Consider the following 18,723-nt stretch of genomic DNA (forward strand, 5'->3'; position numbering starts at 1 on the left):
GATGAAGTGCTCTTTGGTGTTGGTTTGCTGGGTTTTTTTTCAGAGGCTTTTTTGCATAGCAACTTGCAACATAAATTAAAATAATCTTCCCTTCAGATAGTTTTCTATTTTAACTTGGTTCTTTATTTCTCAGGGAGGAAGGGGGAGCCTGCAGTAGACAAAATGGAAAGCTCCACTCCGGTGGTCTCTGTTTCAGTGCAAATTCTACACAGTCCTTTCCTTTCAATGCTTTTGGCTAAATGCATTGCCCTGTCTTGCTGTTCTGCATGTGGAGTTTAACAGAGCAGAGACAACAAATAATGTTTAATTGTGTCACATTATCAGGGAATTTTACGGTGGTAAAGATCCATTAGGGACAAACACGAAAGTAACAAACTTGTCTTATCTGTTGATTGGCATGAAGTAATGAAAGTACAGTCATAGCTCTTTCTGGGAGGAGGTATGAATCTTCTCTGGTAAGTAATAACTTATAAAATAATTATGAGACTAACCAGTGCCTCCAGGGCAAAGGATGTTCAGCAAATACTAAATTTCTTGGGGAAAAAAGATACCCAAAATGGTGATAGATGACGAGGTCTCAGCATTTTATCCTGTTCCATTCACAGGGGGAAGCTGGGGAAGCCTGAGGAGTATGAAAATTAAATAAAATTAAAAAAAGGTGGAAATGTGTGGAGGAGTTTCTGCTTTGAACTGTCTTGGTCCCATCTTCTGTGATAAGGTCTGATTCAAAGCCTGCCTAAATCCATTTCAAACTTCCTGTTCCTTTCCAAAGGTTTAGAGCGTTATGCCTTCCAGCCACTTTAAAACATCCCCTCTGCCCCCCCCCCCCCCCCGCCTTTCCTGTTACTTTACTGCATTTTCTGATGCAGGCAAGTGATTTGGATAGAAGAGAATAAAATAAAATAAAATAAAATTAAATTAAATTAAATTAAATTAAATTAAATTAAATTAAAATAGAAGCTCATCCCAAACCTTGCTATGGCTAGCAGTTCTGCCCTTCCATTGCTGTAGTAGTTTGTTAGGCCTGAGTCAAAAGTGGAAGTACTGGCAAATTTCTCTTCAAAAGCATCGCTGGAGGAGGGTCAGCCTCCAGAGGCTTAAAGCTGCACTTTGTACAGCTAATAACCCATGGGCTAAATGCTTATCTTCCTTTATTTCAGTTATCAGAATTGGGGATGGAGGGAGGATGACATCTCTTGCTATTTGTGCAACTTTTTAAGATTAATGTTGCAGCTCCAAGAAAAATGAATAATTGGACTTTTGAGCAAAGAGTGGAACCATGAAACCCATAGGGATTCCTGTAGCACTAGTCACTAGTTTGCATATTGCAAGTTAACTGCAATTCATGAAGGGTTCTGGCTAAAAATAACTCCAGGACTCAATTTTGGCTGGCAGGAACTACTAGTTAAGAGTGAAGCTGATCCTTCAGGAGCCTTGTCTGTGTGACACTGTTGGCTGTTGCAGTGAGGTGACCCCATCTCCTCTTGGCCTGTCCTTGGCTGACTTGGGAAAACGGGGTGCAGAGGCTGTGGACAGCTGGGATAGGGGACATTTCCTGGAGGACAGGACTATCAGAGGCCAAGCAGTGAGTGCTGTCTGCTGTGCAGGGGAAGCTCTGCTGCAGGGGAAGCTCTGCTGCCCACTGACAGCAGACTCCACAGGAGCTTGCTCTCCACTGCAGCCAGGGATAACCCTATAGAGGGTGTCTTGGTGCATAGGCAGTGTGGAAAACAAACCCCACCAAACAAATCTCCTCCAGTTCTTTTGTGTGATACCTTCATTTTATTTTGTTTGCCTAAAATCGTAGCATGGCAGATCTGTGGCCTGTGTTGCTAAAATCCCATCAGATGACTACAGTTCAGAATTATTTCTGCATTATACTTTGTTTTAATATGAAAAATGCCAAGAGCTAGGCCCAAGAAAAAAGGCTGACTCAGTTCCACTGAGCTCTGTCTGAAGAAAGTCTTATTTGAAGATGAGAGATGTGTTGGTAAGGCTGTCTGTCATCTCTAGTTTATTAAAAAAAATTGCTAGGAGGCACTAAAGCTGTCCACTGCCTTTCCCTCTGTTCCTTCACTCAAAGGTGCTTCATTCACATCGACTTTACCATAGCGGTTTTGTGTAAAACAAGATTTGATTTTAGAGTATTTAAAGGTTACTGTTCTCTCCAGTTCTGCGCTGCAGACTTGTGTGTGCTCCACTGCAGTCGCCTTCCCAGCCATTTTAGAGAGCAGATAGGCTATGTTATGAAAAATATGAGGGGTTTTTTTCCTTCCACTACCTGCCGTGAGCCTTTGGGGTGCATCTCAGGGAGTGCTCTCTCCTGCACTGCTCTGGCAGCTGGGGCACCACAGCTTCCCTGCGAGCGGGGAGGTCCTGGCTCTGTGGCTAAATGGCCAGGTGGCAAAGCAAGACCAGAAACGGTGTGACAGTCGGGTGGCAGCACCAGCGAAGGATGAGAGCTTTGGAACCACAATTCTTACAGTTGCATCAGGGAATCTTTTCTGTACCGTAAGGTATTGAATCCATGGTGGTTGTCCCTGGGATCATCCTCAGATCCCTGTCAGAAAAAGTCAGTAAAAGCTAGCTTGGTAATAATGATGAACGAGTCAGGAAGCAGCAGCCGCAGGGTAATGCTCTAGATGCCCCAGGGAAGATGGTGGGAGATAGATGCTAGTAGGGGTAATGAGAAGGATCTGGGTGGGGTTTTCAGGGCCCTGCAGAGAATTACAAGTACAAGGTGTTTCCCCCTGAAGCTTCTTCAGGTTTTACCCTTTGTGGCTGAAGCTGGAGAAGACAACTACTCACCCCCAGAAGGGGTGTGCCCTGGAGAAGAAGGGCACAGCTTCTGAGTGCAGGGGGGGATACCCCAGCCGCTGAACAGCAATGTCAGAAGCTGGTTCCCTGGGTCTGGTAATATCAGACATGAGCAGGTTTTGGTCTTTTCCCTGGAATTTGAACACATAGAAGATAACTTTAAAGAAGAACTTTATGATTTCTTTTGTTCCAAGGAAGTATCAGCAGTGAGGTGAGTAAAGGAGAGATGATGATGATCTGCAACGGTCTGCGATTTTGATGTGGTCCTGCTTGTTCTGCCAACGTGCAAGAAGTTGCAAAGCAGGAATCTGTCTCCTTGGCTGGCCTGGGCAACTGCACTCAAAAAGCACCAAAGCCTCCCTGGGAAACCGATGTGTTTACGTGGCTCCGTTTCTCAGGCATATAGGGGCAATAAATTCTAATGTAGATGCTCTTTTAGAGATTAGTCTCTCTGCAAAACAGTAACACCTGAGTGAAAAACATTGTTCATGCTGCTTTTAAGAGGCCTGGCAAGCTGGATTTTCTTGCAAATCACAGCAAATGTGGGTCCTGGAGAACATATGCTCCAAATGTTGGGGGCAAACAAGTGACAAATGTATTCTTTATGTAGTCAGCTGGAGTGGCTTTGCTTGTCTTGTTTTACTGAGTTAGTGCAATATGCTTGTGAAGGCGGAGATGTTGAAGGAGGTACGAGAAAATTTAGGAAGATTTCTTGTAGTAGGTACCTGTGCTCCTGCTTCACTTAGGCACTCCTGGAAGGTTTTACTACAAGCACTGAGTTACAAAGAGTTGCAGTCCTGGTCAACACTGATAATCAGCTAATCTGCACTAATAGTGGATATTCACATCAGGTCTATTTGCATGTGAAGGAGCAAGTGATTCCCCTGGCATTCAGTGCTGTTTATTTGAGCCCTCAGCCTGTGGAGGTAGATGTGGCAAAATTCAACCTGGTGTCACTAATGTCAGTAATGCACTGCTGTTTGAAGAAAGTTATTTTGGGCTCTCCAATATACAGCTACTCAGACAGCAGCCTGTGGCCCATAGCTGAGCCAGGAATTAATTTGGCCCAGATCTCTTGAGTTTTTCAGAGAGCTGGTCCAGAGCACCATTGTGGGTTTCCTCTAGTAAAAACCCAACAAAATCTCAGTTCATAACTGCCCTAGCAAAATTGGAGAGGGCACGCTGCTTTATTCCATTGAGGAATTACTGCACCAATGAACCCACAAGTTCAAGGAGTTTGATTCACTGGCTTATGCTGTTGAGGGTGTATTGTGGGTAGGATGAACTGGATAAATAAGGAAAAGAATTCTATGATTCTAAGAAGCTGAGAAGGAAAAGAAAAGATCAGCAAACAAATAGAAGTGGAACAGAGAGAATGGAGGGAAAAACAAATACAGAACTGTGCAAAAAATAAGAGTAAAGATGCACAGAAGGAAGATTTCTAATGAAAAATTAATAGGGTACATATACTTTATATAGAACACCATTCACACTAACACACCTTTGGAGTGCTGTTTGTTCTTTTATATACAGCATTGGCTTCTCTTCTTCTCTAAGGCTATTCACTCGTGGAGGGTGGAGTGGATGGGTGTGTTGAACTGATGTGAGAAATGGCTTGCAAACCTCAACTGGCTGAAACTGTATATAAGTTTGGCTGTCCTTACTCCACTGGAAAATTAGAAAACTTTGCTGAAAATTGGCAAATACCATAGTCTTAGGGGGAAGGAAAGAAATTCTTTCTTCCTCAGTGCCAAGATGAAGGGACAAAGTTTTGGATTTCAAAATTGTGAGTGCTCCAAGATCAGTAATTTCTTTGAGAAATCTAAATTACAGGGAATAAAAACATGACCATAGTTAGGAATTTGGGGTGAAAGGAGGGAGAGGTAACATAGACTCATAGAATCATAAAATAGTTAGGGCTGGAAAGGACCTTAAGATCATCCAGTTCCATGAATGCTGAATCCAGGAAAAAGTCAAGGACAGAGGGCTTGAAGGTTTCTGTCTTTGAATTCTGTTCCCTATTGTTGCAGCCAGCTGTAACTTCCAGTCCTCTTAAAAAATGTATCAGGACTTGGGAAATTGTGCCCAAATGCCGTTGGAAGGCTTGCCAGAGCTTTCTTGAATTATGGCCCTTGAAGAAGAAAGGCAAAATTTGGGAATTGCTGGGAATAGGTACAGAGCAACCTGAAAACAGGGGAAGTGCAGTGATGCACGAGGTGGGCTGATGATGGACTTTGTAAAAGGACAGATTGGGTCAAAAGGACCTACAGACTTCACCATCTGAAAGAGGGTTTTCTCTGCATGTGTTTGTTATGGAACTAGAAAACGTGCGTGTGCTCAAATACTGCCCCACGAAAGATGCTTGTGCAATTCTGTTGTGTTGACAAAACACGAGGGGAGAGCCTTGCTAAAGCTATTAGAGAATGTTCAGAAGACAAGGTTTCCTTTGAGGGGAGCAGCTTAGGTGCTGGCTGGGTTTCACAGGCTTCATTTACATATGCTAAGGCTTCGCCATTCCCAAACTACACCACTGCTGAAATAGTCCTCCTTGCTTTTCTCCTCTTATGGCACTGCGCTCAAAAAATAGTGTTAAAACATGTTAAAAAAAAGATCCCAGTGAGTACATATATTCTATGGCTGGGGTTAGACACTTTGATTATTAAAAAATACAAGTTCTTTCCAAGCAATGGGGAACCCTTGTTGAAACCTTTTGCAGTCTTTTGTAGTTGGAATCGTGCTTGGCATCTCTTCCAGGTAACGCTGTAACTGCCAGCAAAGTTCAAGCCGTAATGTGGACAGGGCCATAGAAAATCTCTTGGGGACTCAGTTATTATTACCTATTGCTTGCACTGTCTACAGTGCACTAAGAAAGTTCTTCAATCTTTAGAGCTTGTATGGTGAAAGCACCACTAAGGTCACAGTTTATATTTATCAGTTAACTTGCTAATTTGAAGGGAAAGCAGGGAAATGGAAATGTAGAAAATAGAAACAACATGAGCAGGTCAAAATATCCAAAACAGCAATATGAAATGTTCCAGTGTAAATACGTTTCTATAAAAGGTGTGAATGAAACTTCAAAAAAAAACAGATGATGGATTCGGCACAGTCAATGAACACAATTATAAGTAGGTATTGAAGGAGAATATTCCACCAGCCATGGATCCACAGATAATAATTAATAAGAACCAACTCAACTCCAGGCAGGCAGGTGCCCAGCATTATTTCACAGTTGACTGTTCGGGGGTTGATATACTCACCTTTGCCCCAGATCTTAATAATTTACTGCAGTTTTATCATGAAATCAGCATATAATTGGGAAGGAAATGAGGGTTTTTGCCATCGTGAGAGCAAAGCAATACTGTTAATTTAATCATTCATAGCGAAGGCTTGCTGTAGTAATTCAGTATTTTGCTGTGGGTTTTTTTAATTAAGTAAAGTAAAAACAATGCCATTTTTGTCATCTGTGCTTGGTGAAAATATGACAGTGTGATGTGATGTGATATGCAACTTAAGCACAAGCTGGGAAAATGTACATTTTATCAGGATTGGCAATAATGAATTACAAGGGAACACAAATAAGGTAAGAATATATCTGAGACCTCCTACCATTTCTGAAGTTTCCAGTGTCTGCAGGAAAAGGCTATTTCAAGAATTGTACTTCTTTTTATTTATTTTCTCCTCTCAGGAAAATTGCCTTGGATAATAATTGAATTCATTTAGCCTTTAGAATACTCAAGTTTGCAAATAACAATGAAAATGAATATTTCATGACAAGGAGGATGATCAGTTATAGTTTTGTGACTTGGACTGGTAGCCCAGCACAATGGAGCCAATGCTTGAATTTCACAAGACTTTTTTTACACCCAGCTGAATCAAAAACCTGCAACTTAAGGCAATAAGCAAGCAGGTGGGGATCCTAAAAAAGACCTTTATTTGTGGGGTTTTCCCATGTTGTGGGCAACGTTTTGCAGTTCAGTTGTGTACCCGGAGTTTGTTGCGTATGCAGTGCAAAGGGGCATCATAAACCAGTTGTGCCTGCAGCAGCCCCTGTTGTCTAGGAAAGGCTATGTTGAGGAGACGCTTCTGTTAACAGCCTGTCTGTGTTTTCACACGACAGGAGCTTTTTCTTTTTGATTTGCCATGGGAAAGCGCTGAGTCCAGGTCAGGAGGGCTGGTGCATGATGTTCATACAGAAATGCATGCAGGGCAGCGGCGCTGATAGGAAAAAGCAGGCGGGGGTCTGAGTGGTTATGGGCAGGACCCTGGCGGTTGCTTGTAACAACCCTGGTTTCGAGGGGGAGGACACTGAGACGGAGAAGTCTGTAAAGAGCAGCTGAGAAATACTGTAATCTAGCTGGGAACAGGATCAGGCTCCCTCCTTCTAGCAGGTGAGATAACTGTGTGAATGTTTTTTATAGATACTTACTCCATTCCAGTGAAATGCGGGGAGGGGGGGGGGGGGTGTGCTGTTTGATTGCTGAGCATTTGGTGGTGTAAAACTAACTTGAGTTGCAGTTGCGGTGAGAAACCATTAACCTGACCAAAATACGTGACGAGGTGCAAAATCCCTCTGTGAAAGAAAGATGCAGGAAGGTGGTGTAACTTTTGCTGAACTCTGGGAGAGCCCCTCCAAAGGAAAGCGTGCCGGGGAGGCGGCGTGGGCACTGCAGAGGTTAGGCTCGGGCTACCCAGAGCACGCGGGCTGTAGCTCGGCTTGGAGTTCCTTCACTTTTTCTTCATAATAAGCACAGCCCTGCCTGTTGTCTGCTTGGAGGGGGCGGGGGGGGGGGGGGGGGGGGGGTATTAAAAAGCCAGCGAGCCAAGAAATGGAAGAGGATGTGGAGGAGAGGAGCGGTGGCACGGCGGGAGCAGCGTTTCGGGGGTGTGGCGTGGCAATGTGCTTTGAATCACAGCGCGGTGCCGCGGCCGCCCAGCTCTGAGCGCGTTTTGCAAAGATTTACTTCACTTCAGGCTGGGTCTGCCCCTGGGTGACGTCACGGGCTGGAGCAGCGGCACCAGAAGGCTGGATGAGTGACAGCCCAGCCTACTTTTTAATAGCTTTGTCATGTGACGGGGAACAGTAGTAAGACAGGTGCCTTCGGTTCACTCTCAGAGAGGGTCTCGTTGCCTGCATGAGTATCTGCTGCCTGCCTGACTCTGGACCGTAGTTTGCCCGCTTTCCTGCCGTTGCTCTGCAGCTGGATGGCGTGGGACATGTGCAACCAGGACTCTGTATGGAGTGATCTCGAGGTGAGGGGTGCGCGGCGTGGGGTGCAAGCAGCCGGGGGGCTGAGGGGCTTGGTGGGACCCGGCAGGGCGGCCGAGGAGGCAGACTTTGCAAACAAGTCCCAGTCTTATCTTAACTCCAGTAAGTTTGCTATTTTAAGGTTACTCTGCGATGCTTTGAGCAAATCAAAGCTGAGCTCCTGTCATCAGTATCTCCTGCAGTTGGAAACTATTTTCATGTGCCTCTGGCTCACTTTCCTGTCATATGCAATATTTATGCTCTAAGATATTGATATGAATCGGTGTCTGAAGTCTTTCCAGTGGCGTTTAGTGGCCTGGTTGGAAAAATGCCATGTTTATTTAGAATAAGATTAACAGTTCCTTTTCAAAAAAAAAGAAGTTAAAATTAACCAATGGCTGCATATTTTAATTGCTTGTTTCACTGTGCTCTGTCGAAGGTGTTTCCTTGTTTAACAGCTGCAGAGTTTAAACATGCACACAAGAATGAATACCCTGTTGTTTGGCTTTAGATGGTTTTAAAAGAGATTTCTGGAAGGAGACCGTTTCCCTGCTTCTTGTGGTATTGGAATAATGACGCTGTAGCTAATGCCCCATAGAGCAGGGTTTGCAGTCATTCCGAACAGTCCAACAAATGGTTAAATCCCACTGTACAGCAGAGACAACAGGATGAACCATGAGAATAGAGTTTATGCAGGACTGTGTGAACTGCTGCTGCTGCTGCCGCCGCCGCTGCTGCTGCTGCTTGTGTAAAAATAGACGGCAATACATCAAATCCACAGCTTCTGCTGGCTACAATTCATAAAGGGGGAAAAAAAAAAGCAAGCAGCTCCCTGGTAATCTCTGGAGTATAATGTGAGGTTTGAGGATTTCTGCATGTTTGCATTCAGCAAAATGGAGCATTACCTGAAAGTTTGGGCAACTTCCGAAGCGAGGCAAACTTTCTTTGGACCCCATGGAGAGGAATCCCAAATACAGACCTGCTCAAAGGAACTGATTCTCTGGCTGCGAGCTTGGAATAAGTGCTTAAAATGCTCCCCTCGGTCAACGGGGGAGGGAAAAAAATGTTGCAGGCAGTGCTTTTTAAGTAAGATGTTGCTGCCATAGAGAGCTACCTATCCAAAGTAAAAATGTTACCCTGTTCTCCAGTATATTTTTGCTATCTGGCGGAGCATGGGTGCGTATTCTCAAGCCTTTTTGACATGTTTTAAATATTTGCAGCTTGCCATTGTATCTGCTGATTTCTGTTTGCATATTGTAATTGCTCTTATCTTGTTTTGATTTCTTGGTAAAGTGGAATAGATATGGATAATTCATATGTCCTGTAGCTATTATGAGTCAAGGCTGTAAGTGGATGACTTTCTGGCTCCAAAGTCCTAATTGTTTCTGAGTAGCTGGAGTATCCTGTGGGTTGTTGTCTGGCTTGTAGCATGGGTCTCAGCTGCCGGAGCTTCATTTTTCCATCATGCATTATTCCTAATGCTGCTAGGAGCTGATTGAGGAACCAGCTTATATGGAAATACTGAAGATTTATTTTAATCACTAGAGTTCCTGTAATAATTTCAAGCTAGTAACAGAATAGATAATTTATGTCAATGGCTTTTTCATAGTACAGAGAGAAAAAAAAAAAAAGCAGGTTTGATCTTAGTATTAATTGTGTGGTGGATGGATTAACTGTGGGTAGGATTTTACCAATGTGTTCCTGCATTGCACTTCCTGTAGCACTACCGGCATCTGCGTGCTGCTTTGGCTCAGGGCATCACCTTTACCATTCTAAAATATCGCAGGCAGCAGGTACTGGAGGCAGCTTTCATTTTTTGAATCATTAATGTTTGCTGTCAACATAAAATATGTTATATTCTCGCTCGCATAATGACAGGATGGCATGTTGCTTAATAAAGGCCTACATCACTGTAGCTGATCAGCGTCCCCAGTGCTTCACAGCTTAATGAAGGTGATGTACAGTAAGGTTGCGAAGATTGATAGAGAGGATCCACATGACACACGCTCTGTCAAGTCTCTCCTTCTTCCCTGAGTTCATCCCTTCACTGTTCAAAAACCTTGTTAAAAATAAAACACAGATTATATTTTCATTAATACAATTAATATGGCACAAGTCCAGTCTTCCTTTTTTTTTTTTCTCTTTTAAATTTACCTTCAAAGGCACAAAACGTCCAAAAGGTTAATGGTGAATTACCCTTAATTGTAATAATTCATTATCATCAGTGCAGTTAAGCTAATTTATTGTTTGCGCCTGAAATAAGAGAAAAAAAGTCTGTTGGAGTGAAATAACGCACAGTAATTAGCCTTTTGTGTTTAGTGACTGCTTTATCCTCCTAAATGCTACTATAAGTTAAGGCTATAGTTATGGAATATCTATCATATCAAATAACAGTTGGAAGACAGTAAAATGTATGCGAGCAGCACAGGTGCACCTGTTACAGATGTATAGGCAAACAGTAAATACCAGCGTGTCAGATGAGGACAGTTTTAGGACTTGAGTGTTAAATCTGGCATCATCCAAAGGCCAAATATAAATTAATAACAAGAACACTTGCTACTAATGTGTCTCAGATTAGAAGCATAATGTCATATTCAGAAACATTGATTTTATTATCATGTCAGCATTGGCCAAAGCATATATACTTCATTTCAGCAATTACCTTTTTTTAAGTGGCATTGCAGGCACTGTAGGCAAATGAAAGCTGTGATGAGCAGGATTTTTTTTTTAATACCATTGTTTATGTTGCTTCAGAAGCCCACTGTCGGAACTTCAAAATGCAGATTACCAAAAGTAAACGTGTTTAAGTAGGTGGTTCACAGAGTGAAGCTATTTTTACAAATGAAAGCAGTACAGATCAGCAGGGTACTTTAGAAGTCTACAGCATCAGTTATAAGCTACTGACCTCCACAGCACAAACCTGAGAATGATGCTGAGAATCTACCTTTCAGTCAAAAACTAGATTATCCTTTAATGAGATCAGAGATTTCGGCCAAGCATCAAAAAAGGTCATCTCTACATTATAAGATTGCATTTGGAAGGTTGTGTCTTACGCTAAAGAAGAGAGAAGTCTCATTTTTTTTTTTCCTTTGCCCATAATAATCATAAAGAATTGTGTGCAGTGAAAATCACTTAAGTGGGGTTTTGACTTCTTAAAGTTCTGCAGTCCCTTAAATAGTAGGAAGAAAAGCAACTGCTATTTCAGAGCCTCATTTTGCAGCCTCTCAGCTCCCTTGCCCCTTGGCCTATTCCGTGATTATCTCCTAGTGTCCTGGTAGACATAGAAGTTGTCTGGTAAATTATAGCTCGCACCAGCTGCACCGAGTCTTTGTGCCAGCAGACAAAATCTTTGCTCTTGGCTGCGCTGCTGCATCTAGCCCGCACACTGCAGACGCGCCACAACTCCCAGGGACAAAATCCTCAATGAAATGCACCTTCAGCAGCATTACTGTGCAAGGCGGTCCTGGCAAGAGTGACATAACCGGTATTGAGCAATTCACATCCGTGAACACTGTGTTAGTGCCCTACGGACATCTGTCTTCAGAAAGCGGCACTTTCTGGGTTGACTTTGGTCCAAATAAAAGTTGGGAAATCATTCAAACCACCCAGTCAACTGATGGGAGTTGAGTAAGACCTGCCGCTGGCCATCCTTAATACAATGCTAGAAATGCTCAGAGTTGAAACCCTTAAACTCAGTTGACTTTAAATGGCTTTTAACCATTCAGCACCTGGTGCCTTTGCATCTTTATGTGTGTTTTGCAGTATACCCATGTCAACATAAATGTTTGGAGATGAGTTACAAGGATACATGGTACAGTGCAGGAGTAATTGTTTCATCGAGCAGCATTGAAGTATGGGACTCCACTATTTGTCAAGCATTACTATGTGTTTTCCATAATTAGGAAATGGTTTTGGTAGATACTTTATCATTTCAATTGCTATGCTATGGTGGATGTGTGTTATTAATTTTGTCTTGCTTAGTAAGTCAGTCAATACCCTATCATACTAGCATATAAAAGGACACTTATTCCAGGTTTATTTGTATTTATCACTACTGTCTTTGTAAGTTGTGCATGCAAAAACGTTTTGCACTGCTGAAGAGGTTCCACACAGACTAGACTTTGTTTGCTGCCTCAAACAAAATGTTTCACAGGCCCTCTGTGTTAGCATTACTGAATCAGAGGCTGCCAGAGGAGGAAATCTCATTTGGTTCTGTCACTGCAGTGTGCCCGCTGTCTGGGGACACTTGGGAAACTGTCTGGGACAATGTATGTGTTAACACCAAGAGGTGAAAAGCTGCGTGAACTCGCTATGCCTGTCACCCAAAGGTGAATATAGGGATGTTTCAGAATGCACATCAGCTGCCAGGACCCTGACATGTAACTGGGTGGCTATGGTCTGTCTGTGTATCAAGTGCAAGGGGAAAGAGCACAGCAGCATCTCTGACCCATACTTTTTTATGCCTGTATGGTAGCCACCACCATGACTGACCTCAAGGATTATGGTCAGGATCTGTAAAAGTGAAAATGTGACTGTCTCCAACTTGAGCTAGCCTCCAGGGCTGTAGGCTATAACAGGCTGTGCCTCTTTAACCTGAATGCATCAGGAAATGTGTGACAGACCTTGCCCAGAGGTATTCATCTGTAACTTCTACCTGCACTGGTTCACTCTGAAGCAGGAGAATAAAGCCATGCTTTGGCCTATGCTGTTGGATTTAATAAGGATTTGAATACAATTATTATCAAAGAGTATAGGGAAGGGGAAAGTCGTTGCCCCTGAACAGAGATGTGTTAGAGAAGCAGCTGATGCCCTCCTGTTTTCCCCTCCTCTTTGCATACCTGTATAGAGCTAAGAATGATCTAATACTTAGTGTTTTGGGTTTTTTTTTTTCCCAGGAAACAGAAGTCAATTCCAGTGACCCTGTGCCACAGCTTAATCAAGGCTTAATTCTTATCACGATATTAAAGTTAATAGATTCCTGGTAATTAATGAAACTATTTCTGTGTTGCTGTTTCCTGCAGTGTGCTGCTCTGGTTGGCGAAGACCAGCCTCTTTGCCCAGATCTCCCAGAACTTGACCTCTCTGAACTAGATGTGAATGACCTGGACGCAGACAGCTTTTTGGGGGGACTCAAGTGGTACAGCGACCAGTCAGAGATCATCTCCAATCAGTACAGCAATGAACCCACCAATATATTCGAGGTAAGGCAAGGCAATGCAAGTGCACATTGCTTTTTTTTTTTTTTTTTCCTAGCCTGCTGGACAACAGTTTTAATATTTTTCCCTTGTTGAGAGACAACAAATATGGTGACATGTATTATGGGTTCCGACAAATCCTTGTGATCAAAACAGGGCCTGTGATCTGGAGAGAGTGGGGGAAAAAGCCTTGAAAGGAATTAAATGGAACTTCTGATTTTTGAAAGCAAAGGGCTAAAGACTGCCTAGATCATACTGCCCTGTAGCATCACAGCGAGGAGCTGCAAAGGAAGGAAAACAAAAGTTGAAATGTGTTTGTTGTCTTCCGCTTGCATTTCCCGTCAAGAAGCAGAGTGCAGCACAGCACCTAGCTGATGAGTACCTGGAGCATTTCTAGTAAAGGTTTTTTACCACTCAGAGCCTTACTGTGCAAGGCACTTGCACACAAATTGAGAGGTCCTTGTAGCTGATGTATTAGGGGAGAAAAAGGGTGGATGTGGCAGAGAAGGAAGTGAGCGCTGTCAGCAGTTCAGGAACCAGCACATCGTTTAGGATGTTTCATAGATCTCCTGGTGGAGAGCAGTCTTAAAATAAAAGCTGAAGGGTATTAGGAGAGATTTAAATGTTTTCTTTGCAATTCTGCCTTGAGGATCAGGCTATAAGAGAGGAGTGTTTCTGTCTCTTTATCTCTGTCTCCAGTCTTCTCTCTTTTGTTGTGTAAAGCCTTCATGATTCTCCACTTCCAAGTGCCCCTCCTGAACCCTAACCTCCCTCCTTTCTTGATGGCAGGAGATGCTATAGATCATCCACTGACTGGGAAATTGGACAATAAATTGATTAGGTGTCAGGAAGACCTTGTGCAACAGCAGGCTATGGGTGCTGCCTCTCACGCAGCAGGACCACAGCTCCAGGAAGTATGGCTGGCCTGCTGGCTCAGGGAAACCCTGAATTAGCACACTGGAGTTTAAAGGCTGGGAAAGATTAACTAAAACAGTATAGTAAAATGCTGACCTAAGATGACCCAAACAAAATTCTTATTTTTTGTATGCAACTCTAAACCCACGGTAATCTTCCTGATGCAGTAACTCTCAATTTACACCAGCGTAACTGGTAGCAGAAACTAGTCCTCTCTGTTCCATTTCTATCACTTACACCTAAGTAACTTGAAATTAATATTATTCGAATCAAAATGAAATGATCCCTGCAAAGCCCTGTGCTTAGGCCCTGTTTTTTCATTAGCTGTATAATGTTCCACTCCTTGTTTTACAAAGTTTCCAAACCCTGTCTTGTTCTTGAATTGCGGTTGTACTGCCTCAGGCAGGGTAAAGTTTGCTGGTGTGTAGGTTTGGATGGTCAGCAGCAGGAAAGTGGAGGTGGGGGTAGGGGACCCATTTACAGCTAGTGTGGTTAGAGAGTGGCTTTGCCTTTTTTTATAACATGTTATTCATCAAAAGCCAAATGCAGAAGCATTTTCCTTTTCGAAAAATCAATTAAAGATGCAGACTTTAAAAGTGTAAGTTCCACTTAAGTAATATAATTAAGCATCTACCATCCCTGAGCGTACAAATCATCTGAGAAAAAAACGGCACAAACAGAACTAGATTCTTTCCTAACAGACAGATTCTGTTGTCTTCTTTGTCAACACCTGGATTTCCTCGCACTCATCAGCTTCAGTTGCAGGCTGCATCACTGTCTCTCACAGCACAACTTGGCCCATAGTTACCTGTAGGGGCAAATTGTGTTCTAATAGCATTTTGCAATACTGCAGCACAAAAATGGACCATTTTCAGCTTCATAATGTGATATATGTACATTTCTTGGTTGCTTGGCCTAGGAAGATGGGAATGAAAAAGTTATTTGCTCCTCCCATACATTTACCCTGTCCCCATTCTCCATCATGCAGCTGCACTGTTTCTTGCCTCTGCTGCCCTGTAATGTGACAACTGGGGGTGCTCAAGAACAGAAGAAGATGTCTCCTTCCTCCAGAGACTATCTCACATACTCTGTGAGGAGCTATTTGTTTTAGCTGAGAGAATGGAAGTTTTGTGCAGTTTCCCATTTGGTAATATCTAGGTTTTTCCATATTGATCTGCATTGGCTTCTATTTTTAAAGAAAATAACTTTGTTTCCTTTTTTATCTCTTTTTTTTTTCTCTCATATCACTGTGAGAGTAGTATGTTTTATCTAAATTAAGCTTCCAGATGAAGCTTTGTCATGCAAAAATAGAAATATAGTCTGTTTGGGGTGAAAGGGAGAGAACCAGCATAGCAAACAAATGTTGGGAAGTAACAAGAGCAGTGTTAACTGCGCAAGCTATACAGAGTTAATTGCCAAACCTGACCTTAAATGAAGCATGCTCTCCTTTGAGGTACTGATACAATACATAGAGCATTGTCTAGATGAGGACTAGTATTCAAAAGCCCTTTACAAAGTTCCTGGATTTCTCTGGCACAGTTTTTTTTAAGAAAGGCTTGTATTTCAGAAAGTGAATTTTCAGGAAATTATATTCCTGGAAGCCCACTTGTGCCAAGCACCCACAATCTGAGGCACTTTCAGTGGCAGTAGGAGTATCATAGACTAAAAATTATTAATAGTTATGGAAGCAAATCAGAAAGCAAATGAGATAAAGGTCCAATTAGTCTAGATAGTATGTAGCTGTAGAGCATAAATCCCTGCTCTCATCTGCTTAGGTGTGATGAGATACCAGCCTTTGCCCTAGTATTAAAACACGCATTTTGCAGATGCACCTAATACATGTCTGCGTTATTTTACTCACCTGCCAATGTAACCAGTACTAGTCCCAAATCAAGCCTGTACTGCCTGTCCCAGCACAGAGGTTCTTATCAATCAGTGTGGGCACATATGTGTATTATGAATATGTTGATTTCTTTCCATCACATCTTGATCACTTTTGTTTTTCACCTAGCTTTCTTTGCCTGTTGTTCTGACTGCTGGAAAGATAAAATGAAGGAGTTCTTGCCCCTCAGGGCACTGTCTGTTGACACAGGTTCATGCAAGTAAATAGTTAACAGGGTACCCAAGACCAGTTATTTAGATGGTGCACTGTATCATTCACTTTCATGTTTTGCTTTTGTGAAGAACTAGACTTTTAAAAGTCCTATTTGTAAAAAATTGATTTGGCTACTTTTAGAAAATCAAGATGCTTAGTTTTTCATTCTCAAAGTCAATGCTATGTGAAAACATGAACCATGTAACTTGATGTGGCACGGGTGAGAAGGCTTTTTATTCACCAAAACTGTTGTCCCCTGAGGCTTCCTCAAGTATACCGTACCCTGTCATGTAAGGTTAGTCAATTTTAAAATCATTTGTGACCCAAACTTAGCATTATGGAGAGAGAAGATACCTACAGTGGATATATCTCTTGGTTGTCACTGCTTACAAATAACTGAACTGATGTAGTTCATAGATACGCAATAACTGTTAAAGTATAATGAACTTGTGTAGAATCATTAAGATGTCCAAGTGTGGTGTTCTCATACTTGGCAGAACACTTTTTTTTGCCTTTAAAAGCCTTCAGAAAACCCACATTGTTTGTCCTTCTGTAGATTTAATTTACTTACATATCTCTGTATTCCAGAAAGATGCTCACATTTGATGACTTTATTTTAATTGTTTTGCATAGGTGTAGCCCAGGTTACTTTTCAAGACCGTGCTACGTGCCATGTATTTGGAAAGCCTGAATAGGCTACTATGTTTGATTGTAGGCTGCCAAGAAACGCTGTTACGACAAGCAATGAGAATGTGGGGAGAGAAGGAAATATGCAAGGAAATGCATACTGTCTTGCCCCTGGCAGCAGGGAAGTTCGTGGGGATAAATGATTTCATATTTATTTGGAAGGTTTTGCATCAGGAAGATGATGAGAGTAGGGGGGGTAAGGGAGAGCCTTAAACATCACCAGGGTAATTTGCATTGATTCACATTATAAACTCCCTTGTGTTCTGGGGTGCTGCCAGTCTCTTTGACTATTTTAGGTTATTCATTCAAGGTTTGCAGCCAGATTGATTAATGAATTACCAGATCTTGCGTAAAATGACTTGGCCTGACTTTTAAACAACCACCAATGTTTTCTTTGCCAGTCTTGTGACTGGTGTTAATGGGTTTCCAGAGAGCTGAGCCTATATAGACTTTCTGTACTGGCCTCCCTTAGCATTTTTTCCACTTTTTAATTTTCTCTGAAACTAGTAGCCCAGGGCAGGCAGTTCAAGGAGATATAATCTCAGGGAAAAAAAGACATAGTAGTCAAATCCTTGATGGCTGATGCCCTTCAGTGCCAAATCAGCATGATTTATCATAGCCATCTATTCAGCACAACAGAGGCTGGAGGTGAGCTGCATGGTGTACCTCACACAATATGCATAACTAGAGCTCTGAACTTTGAAGGAAAGCCTCAGAGCTATTTGCAAAGTGCTGGTGCTTAGTGAATACTAAATTACATTTAGGAAATAGTCTACTGCTACCAGTTATACTTCATTTTTATTCTTGACACAGACACCTAAATCAGAGAACAGTAACATTTCAGAGATTATGGTAGCAGTTTGGGTATGTTCCAACACTATAATAGGATCAGAATTTTAAGGCCTTTTTTATTATTACCAATAGTCACTTAGTTTCTACTGCAGCGTACTTTGTAGGGAATTACAGCTTTTACTAAAAAGATTAAAATGCTATTATGCAAATTATTGCAGTATGTTATTATGTTTACAAATTAACATCCATGGCTCAACACACAAATTAACTAACTATTCCATCTATATTATTAAGGATTTAATAAAGTAACTGTTGATAAAAATGAGGATCTTGGAACAGTTAATAGGAACTGATTGTGGTTTAACATAGAACTTAAACATTTTGTTTAATGTTCTGGATGGTATAATGGCAGAATAAAGCTTATCAAAGTGCTTAAAAGAACTGAGATTGTGTGAATGGTATAGCAGCATGTCCGAGCCTGTGGAGAGCACAGACTAAATAGCTCTGGGTGGTAGTATAGAGTAGGCAGCATTATCAGAGAAACTGAAAGTAGCACAGGACTATCTTGTATCAACATGTAGTTTCCTGCTCTAATTTAAAGTAAGAGTTTTGAAATTCAGATTCATACACGTTGAATGTTTACATGATAAGCACACATAGTATGCTTGGGAACTTGTGTCTCTCTAAAATGTATCCTGTAATGATGTGTTTCTATGGCAAATGGGATTTTACTTCTGAGACTACCGCTGTTTAGCAAAAAAGGGGAAGGCTGAGTTCAGGCTGAGATGACTTTACAAACAGCGCTGCAAATTGCTATTCCTAGTAGTTCATAAGAGATCATAAAAGCAAACAGATAAGAGCTACTGAGGTCCTAGAGAAATGAATGAACAGTATGTGGTTATGAGATAGATTTAGTAGGAAAGCAGACAACATTGTAGGTTTAGTACAACAATAAACATAAAAGGCAAAAGATGCAG

General features: G+C 42.0%; 1 protein-coding gene across 4 annotated transcripts in view; it reads left to right on the plus strand.

Annotated features, from left to right (window-relative positions):
* Positions 1–18,723, plus strand: part of PPARGC1A (PPARG coactivator 1 alpha) — a 366,886-nt gene that overhangs the window by 292,599 nt on the left and 55,564 nt on the right. For 3 of the 4 annotated variants that reach the window (XR_008971706.1, XM_057405626.1, XM_057405624.1), the window contains exon 2: positions 13,084–13,263. Coding sequence is in view for 3 of the 4 variants with exons in the window: in XM_057405626.1 (XP_057261609.1) it covers positions 13,084–13,263 (180 nt within the window). In the remaining variant the exon portion in view is untranslated. Of the gene's footprint in view, positions 1–7,658; positions 8,068–13,083; positions 13,264–18,723 lie in introns of those variants that run through there. The other variant, XM_057405625.1, reaches the window with a different exon arrangement.

Source organism: Pezoporus wallicus, unplaced genomic scaffold (genome assembly GCF_028554395.1).
Source record: "Pezoporus wallicus isolate ANWC-B61680 ecotype Strahan unplaced genomic scaffold, APGP_CSIRO_Pwel_v1 contig_642, whole genome shotgun sequence".
NCBI classification, from domain to species: domain Eukaryota; kingdom Metazoa; phylum Chordata; class Aves; order Psittaciformes; family Psittacidae; genus Pezoporus; species Pezoporus wallicus.